At 41.0% G+C, this 22,031-nt stretch overlaps 1 protein-coding gene and 1 long non-coding RNA gene across 2 annotated transcripts in view; one reads left to right on the top strand and one right to left on the bottom strand.

Moving 5' to 3' along the window:
* Positions 1 to 13,478, top strand: part of MEOX1 (mesenchyme homeobox 1) — a 34,907-nt gene extending 21,429 nt beyond the window's left edge. Inside the window, exons 2-3 of the mRNA XM_075278755.1 lie at positions 11,383 to 11,555; positions 12,881 to 13,478. Of these exons, the coding sequence (XP_075134856.1) occupies positions 11,383 to 11,555; positions 12,881 to 13,003 (296 nt within the window). The 3' untranslated portion in view covers positions 13,004 to 13,478. The remainder of the gene's footprint in view (positions 1 to 11,382; positions 11,556 to 12,880) is intronic.
* LOC142208670 (uncharacterized) overlaps positions 1 to 22,031 on the bottom strand; it is a 656,266-nt gene that overhangs the window by 398,128 nt on the left and 236,107 nt on the right. The gene's annotated exons all lie outside the window — the stretch shown is intronic.

Below are 22,031 nucleotides of genomic sequence, written 5' to 3'. Positions count from 1 at the left end.
GCTTCTAGCGTTCTTTCTATGTCCCTTCAATTCCCCCATCTTCCTTCTTATTATACGATTTTATGTTCATTTACCATGTGGAATTTTTTATTTTCTTTTTGAAAAGTAGAGTTTGCCTTTGTAAGTCTATCCGCCATCGCCACCATAAAGTGAACACAATGAAGGTTATTTGTTGTCATCACCCTAGTTTCTGAAATAATTCCCTGTGCTTTTCTTGCTTTAGGTAATGGGCTGGTTCACTTGGAGATCAAGTCTCTCCCACAGGGTTTTATTGCTGTGCTGGCCATGTGTAATCTCTCTCCAGCCCATGAAAGCACAAGCGTCTAATTGCAGACTATGTGCAAATCCTGCCACCAAAACATGTGAGAGGGAACTGTATATGGCCTCAAACCTCTGACCCTGCCACCCCTTTTACAAGGTGTTCACTTGCCATATGGGCTATAAAGAGAGAGAGAACAATTCCTTCTCAAGGAGTATTTATCATGTGCACAAGTGGTTTTTAGACTGGGCTTTTTATGTTCTTAAAATGTTTTTCAAATATGAAGTTTTCTTATATATTATCCTTATGGCACGATAGTCTATAACCTAAACTACAAGTATCAAAGCTCTATAGTGGACCTTTACTTTCAGCAGCAAAGGAGGTGCCTATTTATGTAAGCATACCAAGGTCTGATTCCATTGATTTGAGGGGTAAGGATTCGGTTAAATTTTAGAATATTTTTAGATAGTTCCATATGGGTAGAAAACATGTAGGTTACCTTCATGGAGTTGCTTTTTAGGCTGGTCTTACACACCCATAGTTTAAGACCACAAATGGTCCGCAATTGCGGGTTTTAAATTGCAGATCATTTGCGGACCCACTGTTTTCTATGTGGCCTCTTACACCACCGTAGATTTTGTCCATGGTGTGCCGTAACCGTAGTCCGGACAATATACCGCATGTCCGTAATGGCTGTGTTTTTACAACACGGACTGTCCCATACAAGTCTATGGGCGCGTGCAGTTATGTGGATATACACTGAACATACCTCAGTGTATATCCGCAATTGCAGATGTCAACATTGCGACACTGCCGTAACTACATCAACGCGCAGGAGAGATCATAGAGATCAGATCATAGAACTATCACAGCAACACAGAATTAAGACAATAGATGTGTGCTTGGGTTGAGACTATGTAGTGACTTTTTTTTGGGGGGGGGAGGGATTGGGTGTGTTTTGTTTTTTGCGGATCTGCATAATACTGATACACACGGATGCACACGTTGCGGATGCACTTTGCGGTTGGGCACGGACATCTGTGGAATGAGTTTTTATAGTGAAATTTGCGTTGTGGATCCGCAAATTGCAGACCGCAAAAACCACTATGGTTGTGTAAGACCATATCCTACTGCCATCATAGACATTATATTGATATTGCATGTAGTCCATCTTGAAACCAGCAAATCGGCCATCCCAATGAACTGGACTTCAGTCCAGAGTTTATACAAATACACAAAGAAATATTGGCAAGTCCAGAAGTAGGAAGTTTTTTTTTTTTATTGTGTTTAGGAGATCATAAAAATATCCTTTAGGTTACCATGAACTTATGGCTGAAATATTATGGGGAGTCATAAGAATCCAAAGAGAAAATAGATTCTCATAATATTGTCTAGGTGGATCGATCAGGAGACTTCTGATATTTGGAACATCCTCTTGTGAGTTTTTTTTTCTGCTTTAGTTTAAAAAATAAAAAATAAATTCTGAAAAAAAATGCAGTATTAGTATGTATTTTTCTACTATGATCATTTTTGGGGAAAAATGGATAAAAAAAAGTGGCTTTGGGCCTCTGCGCTTTATATTACCAGGTCTAACCAGCATTCAGCGCAGTACCAGTTGAATATCGGTAATATAGGGATGTTAGAAATAAATCAAATATCCTAGGGGGCCACATGGTGGCTCAGTGGTTAGCACCACAGCCTTGCAGCACTGGGTCCTGGTGTTCAAATCCTGCCGAGGACAAAAAAACCATCTGCAAGGAGTTTGTACGTTCTCCCCGTGTTTGCATGGATTTCCATCCCATATTCCAAAAAGACATACTGATAGGGAAAAAATGTACATTGTGAGCTCTATGTGGGGCTCACAATCTACATTAAAAGAAATAAATTCTATATCCAACCCCATAAAAGAAGCCACTTTTTTTTTTTTAGCACAGGCTTAGAAAGGGTAAAGAAACTATGTAATGTTCACTAATCTCCACTGCTCTAGCTCCAGGCCACGCCAGGCAGTGTTCGCCCATGGTACTCAATTGTTTTCACTGCAGCAAATGCCCTTTTAAGGAAATTAAAGCGGCAACCTAATATTTGGTGGCAACTACACCACTTTTTCTTATACGCCAGTTTTTGATACATCTTCCAATGCTTAAATTAAGTCCAAGTTCTAATATGACCCAGTGTAATATACCATATGTTAATCCAGTGGAAGGAACACGCTCCTGCAGTAAACCAACACATCTGTCTCATCATTTTAGCTACCAGCGCTCCACACTACAAGAGTTAGGCAAACAAATTGAATGTAATTTATTGTGGATGAATTGTTCGCATTTTATGGCCCCGATCCTAAATGGTTCATTGCCAATTTCATCTTTTAAAATGTCAACAAAACATAAATAACTGGAACTCACTTACTTAGAAAACATCTTCCATTTACACATGCTTTTATTTTTTTACATAGTAGTTTTGGCAGGAAAGACACATATTGCAAGTAACGCTTCATTTATCTGTTTCCATCAGCCTTGCTCTGGATCCGCAGCCGGCCAAGGCCACAAAATAATTTGGAATAATTTGTTGCTTTTCATAAAGAGCATATTTTCGGCACTAAATGAGGGCTTTAATAGCAAAGCAATGCAGTAGTTCATGCAAAAATATAATGTATATAGTAAAATAGATACTTGTAGATAGATAGATAGATAGATAGATAGATAGATAGATAGATAGATAGATAGATAGATAGATACATGGATAGATAGATAGATAGATAGATAGATAGATAGATAGATAGATAGATAGATAGATAGATAGATAGATAGATAGATAAATAGATAGATAGATAGGAGATAGATAGATAGATAGATAGATAGATAGATAGATACAGATAGATAGATAGATAGATAGATAGATAGATAGATAGATAGATAGATAGATAGATACTGTAGATAGATAGATAGATAGATAGATAGATAGATAGATAGATAGATAGATAGATAGGAGATAGATAGATAGATAGATAGATAGATACATGGATAGATAGATGATAGATAGTGATAAAAGCAAAGAAAATATTCTAATAAGAATAGTAATTAAGAATACTCCTTATATAGGGGATATGTAGGGAAAAAATAGTTTAGAAGTTTGATTCTTTGGTTGATGCTTTTCGTTGCACTGTGTGAACACTGCTCTATTATTGACGCTCCGTATTTGAATTTCCATCACACCCATATCCTGCACCTTGTTTCCATCTGTTCATGAAATGACTCTGTTATTGACAGCCTGTCTACCAATCAAGCCTAGGGTGGGTCTTTGGTTTCCTATATACATGCCATTAGCCGACACAGGCTTGCTGGCTATTGAGACTCTGTCCTTAGACCTTGTCCCTGCTAAGCTCCTCTTCTGCTACTATTATATTGCTGACCTCTGGCTTACCCTTTGACTACTCTCTTGGATTTTGATTCTGCACTACATTGCTCAACTGTTATTGGACCCTTGGTTAGCTGACTTCCCTTTGTTGTTTGTCTTGTGTTAATTCTGTGTTGTCACTTATATAGGAAGGGATCGTCAACCAGTTGCGGCTGATTGCTTAGGATAGGACCGGAAAGTAGGAAGGGACAGTGGGGGGGTTTCGGCTTAGGGCTCACTGTCTATTCTGCCCCTCCCCCCAGGATTCACCAGCAGCTACTTACAACCATACACAGCACATGGTCACATCACTATGTAGTATCCGAAAAATAAAACCCAAATTCCTTTTACCAATCCATCTGGCATGACCCCTTCAAGCATTCTATTAATCCACCCCTTCCGGATATGTTTCTGGAAAATTGTATACCAGCCAATATATCTGTCATTACAGCCCCCACATAGGTTGTCGCCCAACTTCCCAAAACTCCTGAATGTCAGATCTGCATGGAGCTGATGAAAGCTGGGTGACACCCTGTAAGGAATTTGGAATAAGGATCATATCTGGGGCTCTATTTCCTATAAATAGATATCAGTTATGGGGCTGACCTGAAGAAGGGGCCAGCTCAGTGATGAAATGCATATACTATTACACACTAATGGGGCTACCTACATACCGCTAATGCCCAGCACCCTTCCATATGTTTTACTTTCCAGTAACATAATGAACAAGGAAACCCTCCGAGGCTATTTCTTCTGAAGTGGATGTGTAATATGCTATGTAAGTGCCGTGTACTATGAAGACAGATCTGCTTTTCTAGTCCAATGAAGGGGAGAGGGGACATTACCCTCATGTATATAGCAAATTGAAATCTATGCATTTACTGCATTCTCCATTAGGCTCTATAGTATATTAGGCTCGATTAGTATAATGGCTAATGTATACTATAAGCTAATATGTGTGTGCCATACTGGCTAATAGTAAAGTACATCTGTGCCTATATTATGCCATCCTAACATTGAGCGGCATAGTATGATAACATATTAGTTTCAACAATATTTTCCTTTTCTGTAGCCTAAAATCTGTTCATGCTTTTTAGAAAATACAAATTGAGAAAATAGATCTGAAATTTAAGCAAGTATTTATATTTACGCACTCCTTCGAGAACAGGATTAGATGTATAGCCAAGACAAGTGGCTGCGATGCTATGGCCAGAATCCCAGCTATCTAATGTATATGTGTTATTTATTGCACACCATTGAATGTGATGTCACTGTCCTAAGAAGATGTCAGACTACTCACCCAACCACCAAGCCAATCGGCAGGGGTGAATGGTAACAAACCGACACCAATCTGATATTGATTCTATTCTAAGTAATGGTCAATCTTTGTCCAATTCGTTTTTATTGATCTGGAATCTCCATCAGTGGATGTCCTACAACTGGGACCCCTACTGATCAGCTGTTGTATGATCTTCACTATTTACATCACATGCACATTCTCAATTTACATCACAGCCTCATCCCATTCACTTATATGGGACGAGATTGTAATACATCACACGGCCGCAATTTATGTCTTATGATGAACTATTCTAAGGGTTGTTCAATAAAAATAAGTTGGACACCTTCTTTAACGAAATCCCTATAAATATTGAAGTATTGGCTAGATTGTGCTTGTGCTTCCATGTTTATTAGTTATTTTCTGTATACTGCAGAGTGGGGACTCTTTACCAGATTCGGTTGCACCTATTAACCTTGATCGGCTCAAGACACATTAATACCTCAGATCCCAGTCCTTGTATAACATCTTGGCCCCCGATATAGTCAGGTTACACATCCCCCAACGGGGGCTAGTATAACACAATGATACATGCATTTCAATTATACAGCAAGACCAAGGATCAACTATGGTTTAAGCTTTTACAAATGGGCCCTGGAGAAGCTCCGGCTGTATGTAAAGCCTATTGCCATATTATTAATGCTCCGTCTCGGTAGTGAAGAGCACACAATGCTAGTAAATTCTAAGCAGGAATAGCCCTTCTTACTCGCTCATAATAAACATCCCTCATATTATTATATGCGGGAAATGATTTAAGCTTTCCTGCATTTGTTACGTAACCACAAGTAGGAAAATAGCTGAGGAAAGACAATCTAAGCTCCATCTATATGCAGGAAATTCCACTGAAGTGTCTTTCTCACCAGTCCACGACTACAAAGGCGCTCCGTGATGTCATTGACCAGAATAAACCTATATACGCTATGTGGGTTTGGAGAAATAATAGGATTTTAGATATTTGGTTGCTGGCTGCCTTAAACATGTTATTTGCCTGGAATATAGGCAGCTATCTTACACCTCACTGACATACCATGCAGTGCCATACAGGTTTTATAGATGGCCTATATCAGGGATAGGGAACGTACGGCTCTCCATCTGTTGCAAAACTACAACTCCCAGCATGCATACTTGCTCTGCTGTTGTTGGAACTCCCATGGAAGTGAATGGAGCATGTTGGGAGTTGTAGTTTCACAGCAGCTGGAGAGCCGAAGGTTTCCTACCCCTGGCCTATATGGACGGAATCAGGCAAAAAAAAATTTATATGCCAACCTATAAAATCAGTGACGTACAGACTAAGGATCCATAAACTTGGTCTGTGTGCTAGCTGTGTAATGTCTGGCCATTATTTTCTGCATGCGTATTATATGGGGAAAAATTCAGGACACCTCCTATTTCTGTCCATTTTGCAGTATGGGATCACTATAGGAAGTGAATGGGTCCATGGAGGACATGAAGAGCACACAGTTATCATCCCAGTGCCATCCTTGTTTTCCCAAGGACCTATGATCACACACTCCTGTACACTTGTAATATATTAAAGTCCCACACCACTCAGAGATTTGCATAATATATCCATTTGTATATATATATATATATATATATATATATATACATATGCTTATGTTTGAGAATAAGTTCATTTATTAGGAAGTTTGTAGAGATTGTCAATGTTATCCACTACCATGTGGCGCGCCTGAGCCGGGAGTCTGTGCTCAGAAGCCAACAAAATGTCTTTGGGCTGGCAGTCTTAGCAACTCCCCGGTCCAGGAGGTGAGACAGGCTCATCCTTGTCGTCTTCATCCTCCACTCTGTCTAGCTCTTCTTCCTCGGTGGAGCCCCTGAGACTGGTGGCTTCCAGTATGTCCAGGCACGGAGTGACGGCGCTGCACTGACAGGTAGGGCCGGGAGTTCAGTGCCCAGAAAGAGGCCTCTGCCCACCTTCCTGTGTAACAATGGCTCCTGCTACCCACATGCGAAAAGTAGGAATAAATCTCAAGAGAGCTGCTTTGTCTTCCTATAGGGTCTCATGAATGCTTTGCATGGAAACGTAATATGGTACCCAAATAAGTCTATCAGTCTTTCTATACCAATTTCATAGGGAGGCATAAGGAATGTAATGGAAATATTAATGTTGCTGTAGTACAAAGATGTTTCCTTTACCCTATATAAAGTGCCAGATTGAGGGTACACATAGTGCCTACCATATGTAGCGCCAACACACTCCTATTAATAAGCATACAGTAGGCCCATTGCATCCAGTGAAAGATGTTCCTGTCGCTATTATGCTTTATTTTTGCTGAACTCAAACGTGAAATTTAATTTTAAGTTCTGTATTTCCAGATATTACAACTATATTTTTTTAAAGTACACATTTTTAATAGAATTTTTTTTTATTGAACTTGACCTGTGTTATTGCTTTTTCATGGTATTTTCCATTTGGCCACTTTCATTGGTTTTTGTCTGCTCGGCCGCCTGTGATCTTCTGTAGAGAGAAGCTGCTACCTACTAGAATTTGACACTTTGAGAGAGAACCACCTGGCTTATCCTCCTGAAGGGTCTAGCATGACATATCATATTGTTGGCATCTCCTCCGCTGCTAATGATATACTCAACATCTTGAATCACACGAACATGTGTTCTACATTAAGATGCTGTGCTTAACAGTCATAATCATTGCGAGCCAAGGTACTAACTTGATACAGGTGCCAAAAGAGGGGCAAAATCTGTTCACATTTTATGCAGTGTGTGCCAATGCTAAAGTATCAAATATACCACATACTGTTTTATAGAAACTGAGCTGAGTGGTAAAAAAAAAAGAGCAAAAGCCATTTTGTGTAATGAATTTAGAATGAATTTCTCGGAAGCCGAACCATTAGAGCGGTTACATCAGCTTTATGATCCGTGCACACATCTGTAGTATGGCTCTGTTTTACCTACAATTTATACGGCATCATAATACAACACACATACAAGTCTATGGGTGTAATCTAATCCCATAAACCATATACGGTGGTATATGGAAGTTTTTCTGGAGGTCTGTTCCATCAGATGCCATATTACAGATTAAAGGGGATATACCAAGAATGGTACTTATATACCTAGGTTAGGGAATAAGTATCACTGGGCGGTTTAAGCAATTGAACCCCATGTGTCATGAGAATGGCTGTCCTTTAGTCCCATTTGAAAGAAGCAATAGTGAACATATACAACCATCAGTCTATTCAGTTTTACGGGGCTGGACCTCCATTCTAATGTTCACTGTGGAGTGCCAATGGTCAGACTCCACTTATCAGACACTTGTCTGTGCTGTTCATGGTAAAATCCCATTAAAGGTAAAAGATTAAAGGTACCGTAGATAAATAGACAGTGTGTACATGATGAATAATACTTATTTCTTACCCTTGTATGTCTTGTATTCTGCGTTAGTACCTGTAGTTTGCAGTTATTTCTGACGTAGATTAGTTGTAATATAATCCACACAGTAAGTAGAGGAGAATCTGCTCCATAATTGGGTCTCTCTTATTCACAAACAGTCCCAGGACCATTGGGAACATACAGTATATAACATATATATATATATAGAACATATATAAAGATGTTCAGACCTGTACTGATGTGAGTAAATCTGTGATCAAAAGCTCTTATTTAGCACTAGCATTAATCGAAGCCTCTTGCCCCTGCCCCTCTCTGTAGACTTCTACAGATTCATGTGACCTGTAGTCCATCTTGAGATAAAAATTGCAGAATTTTTAGACTGGAAATCAGTTTACTGGAGAGAGAGCGAGGAAACAGTCTGTTAAGAGGAGAAAAAGGCCTTTTCTAGGCCTGGGATAGAATTTATTACAAAATGTCTTATATTCTCCTATACTAGTGATTTATTCAAAAATTGGGTTCTACTGTACAGTTTTAGCAGACCTAACCATTGGGTCGTTGATTGTATAGCATAGTTATACACATTTTAGTTGATCCCCACTGCCTTGTTGGGCAATGCATTGACAACATACCCCACTGCCTTGTTGGGCAATGCATTGACAACATACCCATTTGAGAGTCACACCAAGTTTTATTTGGTAGCATTTTTTTGAACATTTGCAACAATTCCAGTAAATTTGGGACTTTGGGCAAATATAGTATAGAAAAATCTAAAGTCAGACCAATTCTGTTATATTCCGAGCTCTCTAGCTCAACCCTCGGCATAATACAGTCTATTAGTCTTCCTTTAAGGTTCTGATCATGACCAATGCAATTTCCTGAATCTGGAAAACCTGTGTAATTCTTGCTGACATAGTCCACTATGGCAATAATATTTTTGGAAAAAAGTTCTTAAAAATAAATGTCATATAAATGTCTTTAATGTCTGAAATTGTATAACAACAGGGCAGGAACAAATGGAAAAGTCGGATTTTTTAGTGTATTATGACAGAAGCTCGCCCGTATTTTGGTGCTTAGAACGTCCATTAGTTTGAACTGTACTTTGGCCTGACTGCAAGATTTTGTTGATCTTCATTTTTGCACACTTCAAAGTAATATTTTTCTTTCCACCTCTACAGAAGGTGCAATTTTGTTACTGGTGCATGACTATCACAGGGTTTACGAGCAGCAAGAAGCAGCTTGAGGTGTGATCTCTGCTAGGCTTTACTGTGCACAATCCAGATGCTGCCTCATTTGTGATCCAATGTGTGAGTCTTTTCATGTGGAGCATGAGGAAAACACAGTGGAAAGAGTCTCGCACTTAAAACAATGTCTTAAAGAGAAAAAAAACCTCCAGATGAGACAAAATATTCCATAAGGATGGCTGTAGTATGTCAAGGCGTTCCAAGGATAGTAATGCAGTAATGATATCATACGGCGAACGTCTGGGAGGCTGTCTGAGTACAATTTTAAAACCTGCTAACCCTCAATGTCATATTTTTATGTGAGGCTGCTCTATGTTTAATTCATCCGAATAATGAAGCAGGCGTATCTGTATATAACACACTTTTATTCTCTAATATCGCTCGCCTACATGGCTTCGAGGCAGGGTGTTAGGGAAATTCTAGCTTTTCAGTCTAAGCCCCGATTCACATCTGCGCAAGGGTTTCCGTTCAGGTAGTCTGCTTGGAGCCCCCGAACAGAAACCTAATCCGTATAAAAAAATCAGTTACCTTAGGAAACCTGTGGATACCGTAGACTATAATGGGGTCCGTGTGGTTTCGGCAGGAAAAATGTGGAGATAAAAGCGCTGGTTGCATTTTTCATGCGGCGAGGGGAATGGCCTGAACGCAGAATTGAACCGGGCCTGAAAAAGTGAATCTACATGGATTTGTATACTCAAAGTATATAATATAGACAGGACCCTACATAGCAAAACAAAAACAGAACGCCGATCCTCTTCTGATCAACACAATTGCAAAGCTTTATGCTTGCCTAAGGTATAGGAGGAATCGGAATCAAGGTGCAGGATGTCTGCATAGGTTTACACTGTCCATGGGGGTCTGAGGATGGGTCTACCTTTGGCTAGAGCCTGCCATCAGTTTATATTTGCAATAGAGCAATGTAAGAGTATTGTTTAAGTAACCTCTCCTTTAATCCCTATGGAGATCTGGATTTCGCTGAGGGAAGACTATCAGGTCATTACCATTTCAGAGGGATCCCAGTATGTATGGCAGCTGAAGGCAAGAGAGATGCTGTTGTGTAGCAATAGGGTTCACACAAGAGGGTATGAATATGGGAATACTGAACACACACTGGTAGATTTCCGTGCAGATCACTGCTGAGTGCTAGGAATCCCAGCGGGGGGTCTCAGCCTATTGTCAAGGAATGCTTCTTACAAGTAGGTGTTGTCCAATGCAGAGGGCTGTATTCCTTGTGATACTAATCCTACTAATGCTCAAATAAGGTCATCATGAAATGGAAGTGAAATTATTATACTTGGGGGGTCTCTTGTGACCTCCTCCAGCCTCTTGGGTAACGTCACTTCTGGCACGTTGGACAAGTTTCTTATTCAGGTCAATCTAAACCAGATAGCTTACCTCTAGTTCATACATTAAAAAAAAAAAGGAATTATTTCAGGACAGGGGTAAATGTTTCTGTCCATGTGGCCAACTGTGCTTCCAAGATTGCTGTATATAGTACAAATATATACATTATGTTGCAATATACTTTGGTGATATATGTGCTCATATATGTCGTACTAGAATATATGCTGTTCCCTAAAATACGCTTAAGTCCACCATAGACAATTTATAGGTTTTTGTGTTCCTTTGAGCAGTTTCCCAAAAATTCTTAACTATTTCAAAGACCATCCTATCTCAGATTTATAGCTGTGGCTCACTGACTATTATGCGTTGTGCAGACTAACCAGTCTATTGTATATCACAGTTTCTTATGTGGCCTTGTGTTTTCTCTCGTATAGAAAATGGAGATCCCGTCACCAAACCAGAAACCAACAGCAAAGCCAGAAAAGAAAGAACGGCCTTCACCAAGGAACAGCTGAGGGAGCTGGAAGCTGAATTTGCTCATCACAATTACCTGACCCGACTTCGAAGATACGAGATAGCTGTGAACCTTGACCTCACTGAAAGACAAGTAGGTCCAATATGGTTCCTTATTAGTTAGGGAACATGGCGAGACTCTGCAATTCATAGCAACCAGTTCAACTATTTAAACAACCTGTATTTCTATACAATCTTACTGCTCCCCTAGAAATTTACTTACAAAGTCAGCTGGAGCAGTATACATCTTTACGTAGACTGGACCTTTATTTGCGTCTATGGGATATAGATTACAGTGGTAAATGAGCTTGAAAGGTTCTGGTATTTTAGTACATAGAAAAACACCATTGTATCTCATTAGCCTCTTACATATGTCCTTCATTTGTTCAAGTCTTCTAGCTCAGTGTTTTTCAAACATTTTAAGCAAAGTACCCCCTAGTGAGAAAGTCCCAATCGAGTACCTCCAAAGTATAAGTGATCACTTATAAATGTTAACTAATAGAGGCTTTGTTTGGAGCCTCCATTGGCAGTTACGTAATGGCCCCCTCAGTTCCCCCCACATGAAGTATAATAGTCCCCTCAGTGCCCCCACATATAATAAAATTGCCCCCAGGTAGTATGATGGCCCCATAAGAGACCCCATATGAGGTATAATGGCCCCATCAGTGCCACCAAAGGTAGTAGATAGGCCCTTACACTCAGTAGCACGGCTCCTTCACTACCCTAAATGTAATATAATGGCCCACACACTGCCTCCACACTCAGTAGAATGGCTCCTTCACTATTCTAAATGTAATATAATGGCCCACACATTGCCTCCGCGCTCAGTATAATGGCTTCCACACTGCCCCACACCCAGTATAATGGCTCCCACACTGCCCCACACTCAGTATAATGGCTCCCACACTGCCCCACACTCAGTATAATGACCTCCACATTTCCCCTACATCCAGAGATGTTTAAGGAGCCAGTGGAGAGCTACATTCATTATTCACCACTCTGCTCTAGATTTGTTCTCTGGTACCTGCTGTGACATCGGCGGGATGGTGAGTCTTGTTCATTACTCACTCTCTGGGGTGCCTGTAACTGCAATTATACTGATGGGAGCGTTCATTGCACTTGTATAGTAAAGATGCACCTGCATGAACATCCATCTTTGGCAGGGAGAAGACAGTGGCTGTCAGCCTTAGCATGTTCCTCCAGGAACTGTGGGGCAACCCCCCTAGGGTACATGTATCACAGGTTGAGAACCACTGTTCTACACTACAGATTATCATATCTTACAGCCAACAATCCTAATTTTGCCAGATCAATCCTAAGAACTAAACCACAAAGAGGGGTAAAGTTTATTATGGCATATGACTAAGAGCCAACACCTAACATTGTCCCTGTGTTGAGATATTTATTTTGTTTTTGCAGGTTAAAGTTTGGTTTCAAAACCGAAGAATGAAGTGGAAACGTGTCAAAGGCGGACAACCAGTGTCTCCAAATGATCAAGATGCAGATGACTTAGACTCTACAGCATCTCCCAGCTCGGAATAGCATGACACCAACATGCTCTGTGAACTTTATTATCTGATACTTTCACACAACAATACTCCATTCTTGGTCTTCCAGCCTTGATCATACTGGTTACCCAAGCTGGTATGTTTTTACTTTTCTTACTTTGCAGATACATTTATCATGTTTCAGTTTGGTCGACATAATGGGTAGGATACAGGAAGTGAGAAAATACATCATCAGACAATTTAATGTTTTGGTAACCATAAAATTTCCCCAATTTGTAGTTGTAAGATATTAATTAAGCTATCCCAGACATCTTTGTATACGGAAAATATATATTGTAATAATAATTTTACTACTTTTCCAAAAAATTCCTTTATACTGAGGAAAATGGAGGTGCATCAAAAACCAACCCATATCATGACCGTGTCCTTGTCAAACCTCTTGTGTAACTTCTTTGTATTTCCTATTGTACAAACAAGTATTCATCTCATATTTTTATTAACTGAAGAAAGTGCCAAAACAATTCCCTTTTTTTGGTTTATCCCCCCTCCCCAGACAAACATTTCAATGTTTTATGTTGTTTTTTTATATTGTTTTTTTAACTGTATTAAATTGCGAGAAATATTGTGTAAAGCTTCTCTTTTATTACAAGTTTTTTATTAATAAAATGTGCTGTTTGCAAAACTGGTGTAATAATTTATTTACCAAAAAATAACATCATAAAAATCACTTTCATTGACTGCATCTGCATCTGTATGATAGAACTCTATGAAGAGAGGAGGGGAGAGAAGGGAGGTCTCCTCAAATAGAGAGACATCAGCAATATATAGAGTAGACAATTCTTTTTCACAACACAGCTGGATTTTCAGGAATTACTATCCAGACTCCATCTGACAAAAATGACTCATTTAATACTGTTGGAAGCCTCATATCTCTGTCTTCCTCTTTCTCCTCTTCTCCTTTCCCTCTCCATAAAGCCCATTGTAAATGGAGACTGAAATGAATAGAGATGAGCGAACAGTAAAATGTTCGATGTTCGATATTCGATATTCGTTTCAAGTAGCCGCTCAATATTCGACTACTCGAATCAAATATCGAAACGAATGCTCGTTTCAGGGGTAGGCAACGTTGATCAAATTATACTTACCAAGTCCACGAGTGAGGGTCGGGCTGGATCCTCTACAAGCGGACATACGCAGTCGGCTCTGCCCAGGCCCAATGCCTGGCAGAGTGAATTCAGAGCCGGAAGACGCCACGGGGAAGCTGCACGGAGAAGACTTCTAAAGGTAGGAGAAGAACCAGCGTTGATTGGCCGGAAAGTTCTATATACTGCCGGAAAGCTGATAGTGCTCTGAGTTCAGCGCACTGTCGGCTTTCCCGATGTGGGCCCGGTGTGAAGAGCTTACGGTCCGGTACCGTAGCTCTTCTATGGTCAGAAGGGCGTTTCTGACAGTTAGCCAGAGACTTCCTTCTTCACAGCACAGCCAATCGCGCTGTGCTGTGAGAGCCGGGAGGAACGCCCCCTCCCTCCCTGATAATGCTCGTCTATGGACGAGTACTGCGAGCAGATGGAGGGGGCGTTCCTCCCGGCTCTCACAGCACAGGGCGATTGGCTGTGCTGTGAAGAAGGAAATCTCTGGCTAACTGTCAGAAACGCCCTTCTGACCATAGAAGAGCTACGGTACCAGACTGTAAGCTCTTCACACCGGGCCCAGATCGGGAAAGCCGACAGTGCGCTGAACTCAGCGCAATGTCAGCTTTCCGGCAGTATATAGAACTGCCTGTGGGCAAAATGGTGAAAGGTCCTCTTTAAAGACAAACTTTGGTGAAGTATGTTGCAAAGTTTGTTTCCTTCACTTGCACTACTGACTTAGGGTTGGGTTATTTTCTTATGCATGCACTACTCCTGATTTATAACCTGCCCATAATGAAATCATGGCTGGGTTTCTGAAGAGTTCCAGACCAAAGAAAGTTCCAGCATTCATGGTTGTGTCTATTGGCAACTGAAGAAGACAAAAGACTGACACCAAAAGGATCTTTAGAGAAAATTCTTAAAAACTTTGCGCAATTTTTAATTATTTATATTTGCAAAAATATTTCATTTTTAATTGTCTATATTTTTAAATATGGTTATGTTGAGACTACAAAGTGACTCTCCACTTTACCAGTGTGGTCTGACTAAGCTATTATTAGAGATGGGCAAATCGATGGGCCCATCAGTTTGTGCTGGGCCGATTCAACAAAAATAATTCAAATTGTTTTTTCTTTTTTTACAAAACTAAATAAAAAATGGCTGCTGCATTATAACATCATGATGCTCAGCATGCCCATGTGACCATTGGTGGCTCAATTACAGGGCTGACAATGTCACCAAATGCCACTTGGAGAGTGCTGAACACCTCGAAGAGGCCCAAAAGCAGTAAGGAAAATTAAGTATGAATCTTTTTTTACACCTTCCATGGGCCTCCACCTATTATACTCTGGGGTCTGTAGAGATTCCAGAGTATAATAATATCACTTTCACTTTAACATAACTTTGGCTTTGTTTGCCTTAAGATCTAGAAATTGGATAGATAGCTTTCTAGTAACGCTGACAGTGTTCTACACTATGTTTTATAGATAGGTTCCTAGGAGCCCTGACAGTATTCCACACCATGTGTTATAGATAGGTTCCTAGGAGCAGTGGCGTAACTAGGAATGGTGGGGCCCGTGGCGAACTTTTAACATGCCCCCCCCCCCCCTTCCTGGCCGACACTGAAGACCTTCACTGTGCGACCCCCACACACACACACACACACGCCGCATTCCTGCACGCTCTATTATGTCCCATAGCGGCCCCTGCACACAGTATTATACCCCATTGTGGCCCCTGCACACGGGATTATGCCCCATAATGAAACCCACGAACAATTATTATACTCTGGGCTATTTTCAGACCCCAGAGTATAATAATCGGAGACCGAGGGGGAGATACAGACATAAAAAAAAAAAAAAAAAGTTACTTACCTGTCTCTGGCTCCGCTGCAGTCTTTGATAGTGTTGGCAATCTTTAATAATGCACAGATGTCACGTGACATTTCATGCCCTTCCTCCATCTCCTCCCAGTTTCATGTTCTCCCTCCATCTGCTCCCAGTTTCATGCACCCCTCATCTCTACCCCCATTTTCATGTCCTCCCCTCCATCTCTGCCCCTAGGTTACTGTTGCTCCTCACCACACATACATACACACTCACACACAGACACACACTCTCCATCCTGCATCTCACAACCCCCTCCCCTTCAGTACAATACAATACACAGAGCGCCCTCTGACTACAATTACAGTCATTAGTAACAGCAATTACAGGCAAGTCTGAATACAAACAATGTGTACAGTACTGATCCAGCTACTGACACTGACCTCCCCTTCCTCCTAATACACAGATATCAGGACACTGTCCCCTCCTCCTAATACGCAGATATCAGGACACTGTCCTCTCTCCTCCTCCACACCACACATACACACTCACACACACTTACACACAGACAGACACTCTCCATCCTGCATCTCCCTTCCCCCTCCACTTCAGTACCTAGCACCACATCTCTCCTTATCTTCTTCTCTTCCAGGACTGCATGGGCTCTAAAGACACGCCCACCTAGTCATGTGATGGATGACGTCACACAAGGTCCTTCTCCTACAGGTCCTACAAGCTTTCCTCCGCTCTTATTGCAGTTACAACAGTTTGTCTGTGATAAGAGCGGGGGTAGCAGTGGTAGCTGTCGCCGGGCCCCCTAATGTTCCGGGCCCTGTGGCAGCTGCCTCTGCTGCTATGGCGATAGTTACACCACTGCCTAGGAGCCAGGACAGTGTTCTACACTATGTTATATAAATGGGTTCCTAGGAGCCCTGACAGTGTTCTACACTATGTTTTATAGATAGGGCCCTAGGAGTCCTGACAGTATTCTACACTATGTTTTATAGATAGGTTCCTAGGAGCCAGGACAGTGTTATATACTATGTTATATAGATGGTTTCCTAGAAGCCCTAAGAGAGTTCTACACTATGTTTTATAGATAGGTTCCTAGGAGACCTAACAGTGTTATACACTATGTTTTATAGATAGGTTTCTAGTAGGCCTGACAGTGTTCTACACTATGTTTTATAGATAGGTTCCTAGGAGCACTGACAGTATTCTACACTATGTTTTATAGATAGGTTCCTAGGAGCCCTGACAGTGTTCTACACTATGTTTTATAGATAGGTTCCTAGGAGCCCTGACAGTGTTCTACACTATGTTATATAGATAGGATCCTAGCAGCCCTGACAGTGTTCTACACTATGTATTATAGATAGGTTCCTAGGAGCACTGACAGTGTTCTATACTATGTATTATAGATAGGTTGCTAGGAGCTCTGACAGTGTTCTACACTATGTTTTATAGATAGGTTCCTAGGAGACCTGACAGTGTTCTACACTATGTTTTATAGATAGGTTCCTAGGAGCCCTGACAGTGTTCTACACTATGTTTTATAGATAGGTTCCTAGGAGCCCTGACAGTGTTCTACACTATGTTTTATAGATAGGTTCCTAGGAGCCCTGACAGCGCTACACTATGTTTTATAGATAGGTACCTAGAACTCCTGATAGTGTTATACATTATGTTTTATAGATAGGTTCCTAGGAGCCCTGACAGTGCTACACTATGTTTTATAGATAGGTTCCTAGGAGCCCTGACAGTGTTCTACACTATGTTTTATAGATAGGTTCCTAGGAGCCCTGACAGTGTTCTACACTATGTTTTATAGATAGGTTCCTAGGAGCCCTGACAGCGCTACACTATGTTTTATAGATAGGTTCCTAGAACTCCTGACAGTGTTATACATTATGTTTTATAGATAGGTTCCTAGGAGCCCTGACAGTGCTACACTATGTTTTATAGATAGGTTCCTAGGAGCCCTGACAGTGCTACACTATGTTTTATAGATAGGTTCCTAGGAGCCCTGACAGTGTTCTACACTATGTTTTATAGATAGGTTCCTAGGAGACCTGACAGTGTTCTACACTATGTTTTATAGATAGGTTCCTAGGAGACCTGACAGTGTTCTACACTATGTTTTATAGATAGGTTCCTAGGAGCCCTGACAGTGTTCTACACTATGTTTTATAGATAGGTTCCTAGGAGCCCTGACAGTATTCCACACCGTGTTTTATAGAGAGGTTCCTAGGAGTCCTGACATGTTTAAGATGTAATTGTACTGAACATGTATGATGCAACTAAAACAAATCAAGGACCCGAACTGGCTAAACAAGAAACTAATCAAGAAGGGTTCACCTGTCTCTACTTATTATATATTACCATGTATGTCCATAAAGTCTCTGTAAAGTCTATTGTATTTCAAATCAGCATTATATACAAACAAAATATGAGGTATATTTGGAGTTATGCATTACAGGGAGAATACAGCTTTATTAAGAGTGTCTTAATTAGCTAAAAATTCAGTCTACTGCAACTAAATAATAGGAAATACATAAGTGGCAGAGATTGGAAGTCTGCTTTTTAAGGTGTCCATACATATAAGACAAAGTTGGCTGAACATGTCTAGTATGGAAAAAAGACCCTACTATCTTATGTGTATCGGTGTGTGTTGATGTACACAATATATCGGAAAAAGAAAGATCAGACATGTCTGGCAGCAGCTTTTCCCCCTCTACCTATTGAAAACACATGTAGGTTTGTCCGAACAGACCATGATTGTATATAGGGGAGTCGAGAGGAATGGCTTGTCAGGCCATAGTTATTAAAAAGGACCTTTCACCAACACTCCCAACAACTCCAGTTCTGTCAATTAATATCTGCTGCTCCATTGATTCCAGCACAGTTGAATTTTTTTTTCTCTAGCCCCCACCTTTCCCAATTAATCAGTGCTGTTAGTTTTGTTACTTGATATACTATTTAGTCTCTGTACTGTCAGGAGGGCGGTGTCAGGCAGGAGCAGACAAGGGGTGTGATTCTGAGCTCTGACATTGGCTGCCTCTGATTGGAGCTCTGAATCACACCCCCCCATCTGAACACACCCACCTGACATTACAGAGCTTAAATAGCACATCAGGAACCAAAATTAACTACACTTGTTGCTCAGTAATGGTAGAAGCTAAAGACAAAATCCCAACTACACTGGAATCAGTGGAGTGGCAACTATTAAAAGGTGCTAAAAACATGAATTGGTGTCCTGCTGTTACGGTTCTGTGTGTATATATAAAAATAATAATGAACACAACCAGAACCGCTAAGCTGCAGAGCACTGCAGCGAGGTCCACAGGCCCAGATGGGCAGCCGTTTGCCTGAATATGAACCACCAGTTAAACTGCACTGGCAGTGATGTTGTGCGGCACAAATGTGAACAGGCTGCAACAGACTCTCTCCAGTTAGTTTCACTGGGAGAGCGTGTCTATGTATAGCAGTTGAGTGAAGTCAAATGAAGCCTTGCAAGAAGCACCTGCTAATTACAGCAGGGGAACCAGGCGCTAGCATATGCTTCACTCTGCTGCAAAAGCAAGACTGCCAGGGGTTAGCTTCACTCCTGGTCAGTCACACAATAAAACTCCTTAACCTGCTAGGAGCTACACAGCAGTTAGACAAGGAATAGGCTTAATGATTCCCATTGGCAGAGCCAAGGAATTCTAACTTGGTCCCTAGACAGCTCCTGCCATTGACTGTAACCTGGCCCTAACCTCCTGTCTCAAAGTATTTCTAGTCAAAGTGTGAGCACCGGATGGGCGTCGGCTCACACTATTAAAAGGCTAGTCCCCGCCCAACAGGGGCGGAGGCATGACGTCACCGATCATGCTCAGTATGGCCAAAATGGGACTTAGCCTCTGAGTGGACCCAAAATGTCTGAGCATGCTCAGTAGGGAGAGAATGGCACTTAGCCTCTGAGTGGCTCCAAAATATCTGAGCATGTTCAGTGAGCTGAAAGCTGGACTTAGACTCCAAACACCTCACTGCACAACGCCGGGGGCGAGGTTTGGATTGGCCCGCAGGTGGCGCTATACGCTGGACGGGAAGCCTGCGGGACCCAATCCTAATACCTGAATAAGTGTATTTGGTGACTAGGGTTGAGCCAATCTTGAGATTTCAAGTTCGATTTTAAAATCCGATTTCCAATAATTTTCCAGCTGATACTGATTCCGATCGTGAAATTTGCTTGATCGCCGATCGGAATCCAATCTTTTCCGATCCCTATCGCTCAACCCTAGTAAATGCTTCTCTATGGGATAAGTCACTTTTAGGGTTGAGCCAATTTTGAGATTTCAAAATCCGATTTCTGATCATTTTCCAGCCGATCCCAATTCCAATTGTGAAATTTGCTCAATTGCCGATCGGAATCCGATGTTTTCCGATCCCGATCGCTCAACCCTATTGGTGACTCTTAATATTAGTGCAATAGTAATATTAGTACACCTGTACACTGGAACACCTCCAGTACATGTCTTATAAAGTAGTATAATATCTACAGATCAGTTACATTACCATGTATGAGGCCGGTAAACTAAGAGTAGAGCGGAAATCTGGTTACCTTGTTTCCATTCATTTCTCTATTAATAACCTTGATAAATCTTAATCGTACTGAACTCCGCTCTGGTCTGGCGCATGCACATTGCACTGACGAAATTGTGAGCAGATCACCTTTCCTTTTTGCTCATGCGCAATGAAGTTAGATGCACTGTCCCCATCTACCAATGCAACGTACATTCTCAATCACCTGCCAGACAAAAGTCCAGGACTTATTCAAATTTTTTCCTTGGGCTAGTGGCCATTTTTGATAATGATGATCTACGGCTATCAATATCAAATCGTTGGGGTTCCAACACTCAGGAACAATGCCACATCTTTTCATTGGTTGTGCCTGGTATTGAAATTCAGTTCTTATGAAGTCAATCTGACTGGGCTGCAGTTCCTCAACACAAGTGGAGCACGGTTCTGGAAGAAAGTAGCCTTTTTTTCTAACCATGGACAACCCCTATAAACCTTAGGAAGGATAATACCATTTCCTTACGTAGGGCCAACAATAAACAGATTAAATCTATGAACATTTCAGTTACTCTATATGTCATTGACCTTGGAAGAGTAATGGGAAGCTTGGACAGTCTTGGGTTTAGTTCTAATGCGTCTTTTGAAACCTAATCCACCTGCTGCACAATTGTGTTCTGATAAATCCGACTTCAAAGTTCCAAACATTGATATTTTATTATCTAGTCAGTGGATTTTCTGCTAAGGACAAAACCAGATGCTGGGAGATAGTGGTCCCCCTGGGTACAATTTTTGTCTGGTGTGATGTTACTTCTGTCTTTGATTAATGATTTTTATAGTATAAGGGGGATTTCTCCTTCGCTGCAATAACACGATCATATCTGTATACACATGATAATGGAAGGTCCTCTAACAATTAAGAAACAAAATATGTTTGCAATATAATATCTCGCGTAATCTCTGCGGTTAAATAAATCTGAAAATGAAGTGCTTTCTGCATATAATCTTTTAACCTTGAATGCTAGCGCATGATCCATGTTTAATGACGTTTTATTACAATTTATTTTGTGTCGTAAGAGCTCGAAACTGGAGAGAAGACATGTTTGTTAATCAAAACTAGGCAGGATCAGAGCGAGCGGCACACAATGCAGTGTTTCATCCTCATGGCATACAGTACATAGGGGAAGGAGGCCCTATGGCAAAGGTACAATGGGGTCCGCGTTATGGTGTTGGGACCTTTTTTACCTATGACAGTAGGGGCTGATGCTTGGATCCACCCAGGACCAATTCACCTCCATCTGCTTGACAAATATGTTGTGCTGATAAGGTCATAGTCGTGTTTATGACAAATTGACCAATAATCTCGGGTAACTGTCGTTGTCCTAATTAATTAGGCTGAGTGCCAGGCGGTAAAGAAGTCACACCACTCTGTGTTGGTATTTATTCTTCTCTCAGCTAAAGAATGTATGCTGACGCACTCTTTATTGAGACAACGGGGGTTAAATAGTAGCAGAGAAAGGAAGTGATATAACAACAACATAAGTTTTCA

Source organism: Leptodactylus fuscus, chromosome 6, assembly GCF_031893055.1.
Source record: "Leptodactylus fuscus isolate aLepFus1 chromosome 6, aLepFus1.hap2, whole genome shotgun sequence".
In the NCBI taxonomy this organism is placed as follows: Eukaryota; Metazoa; Chordata; class Amphibia; order Anura; family Leptodactylidae; genus Leptodactylus; species Leptodactylus fuscus.
This window is presented reverse-complemented; position numbering and strand designations above follow the sequence as displayed.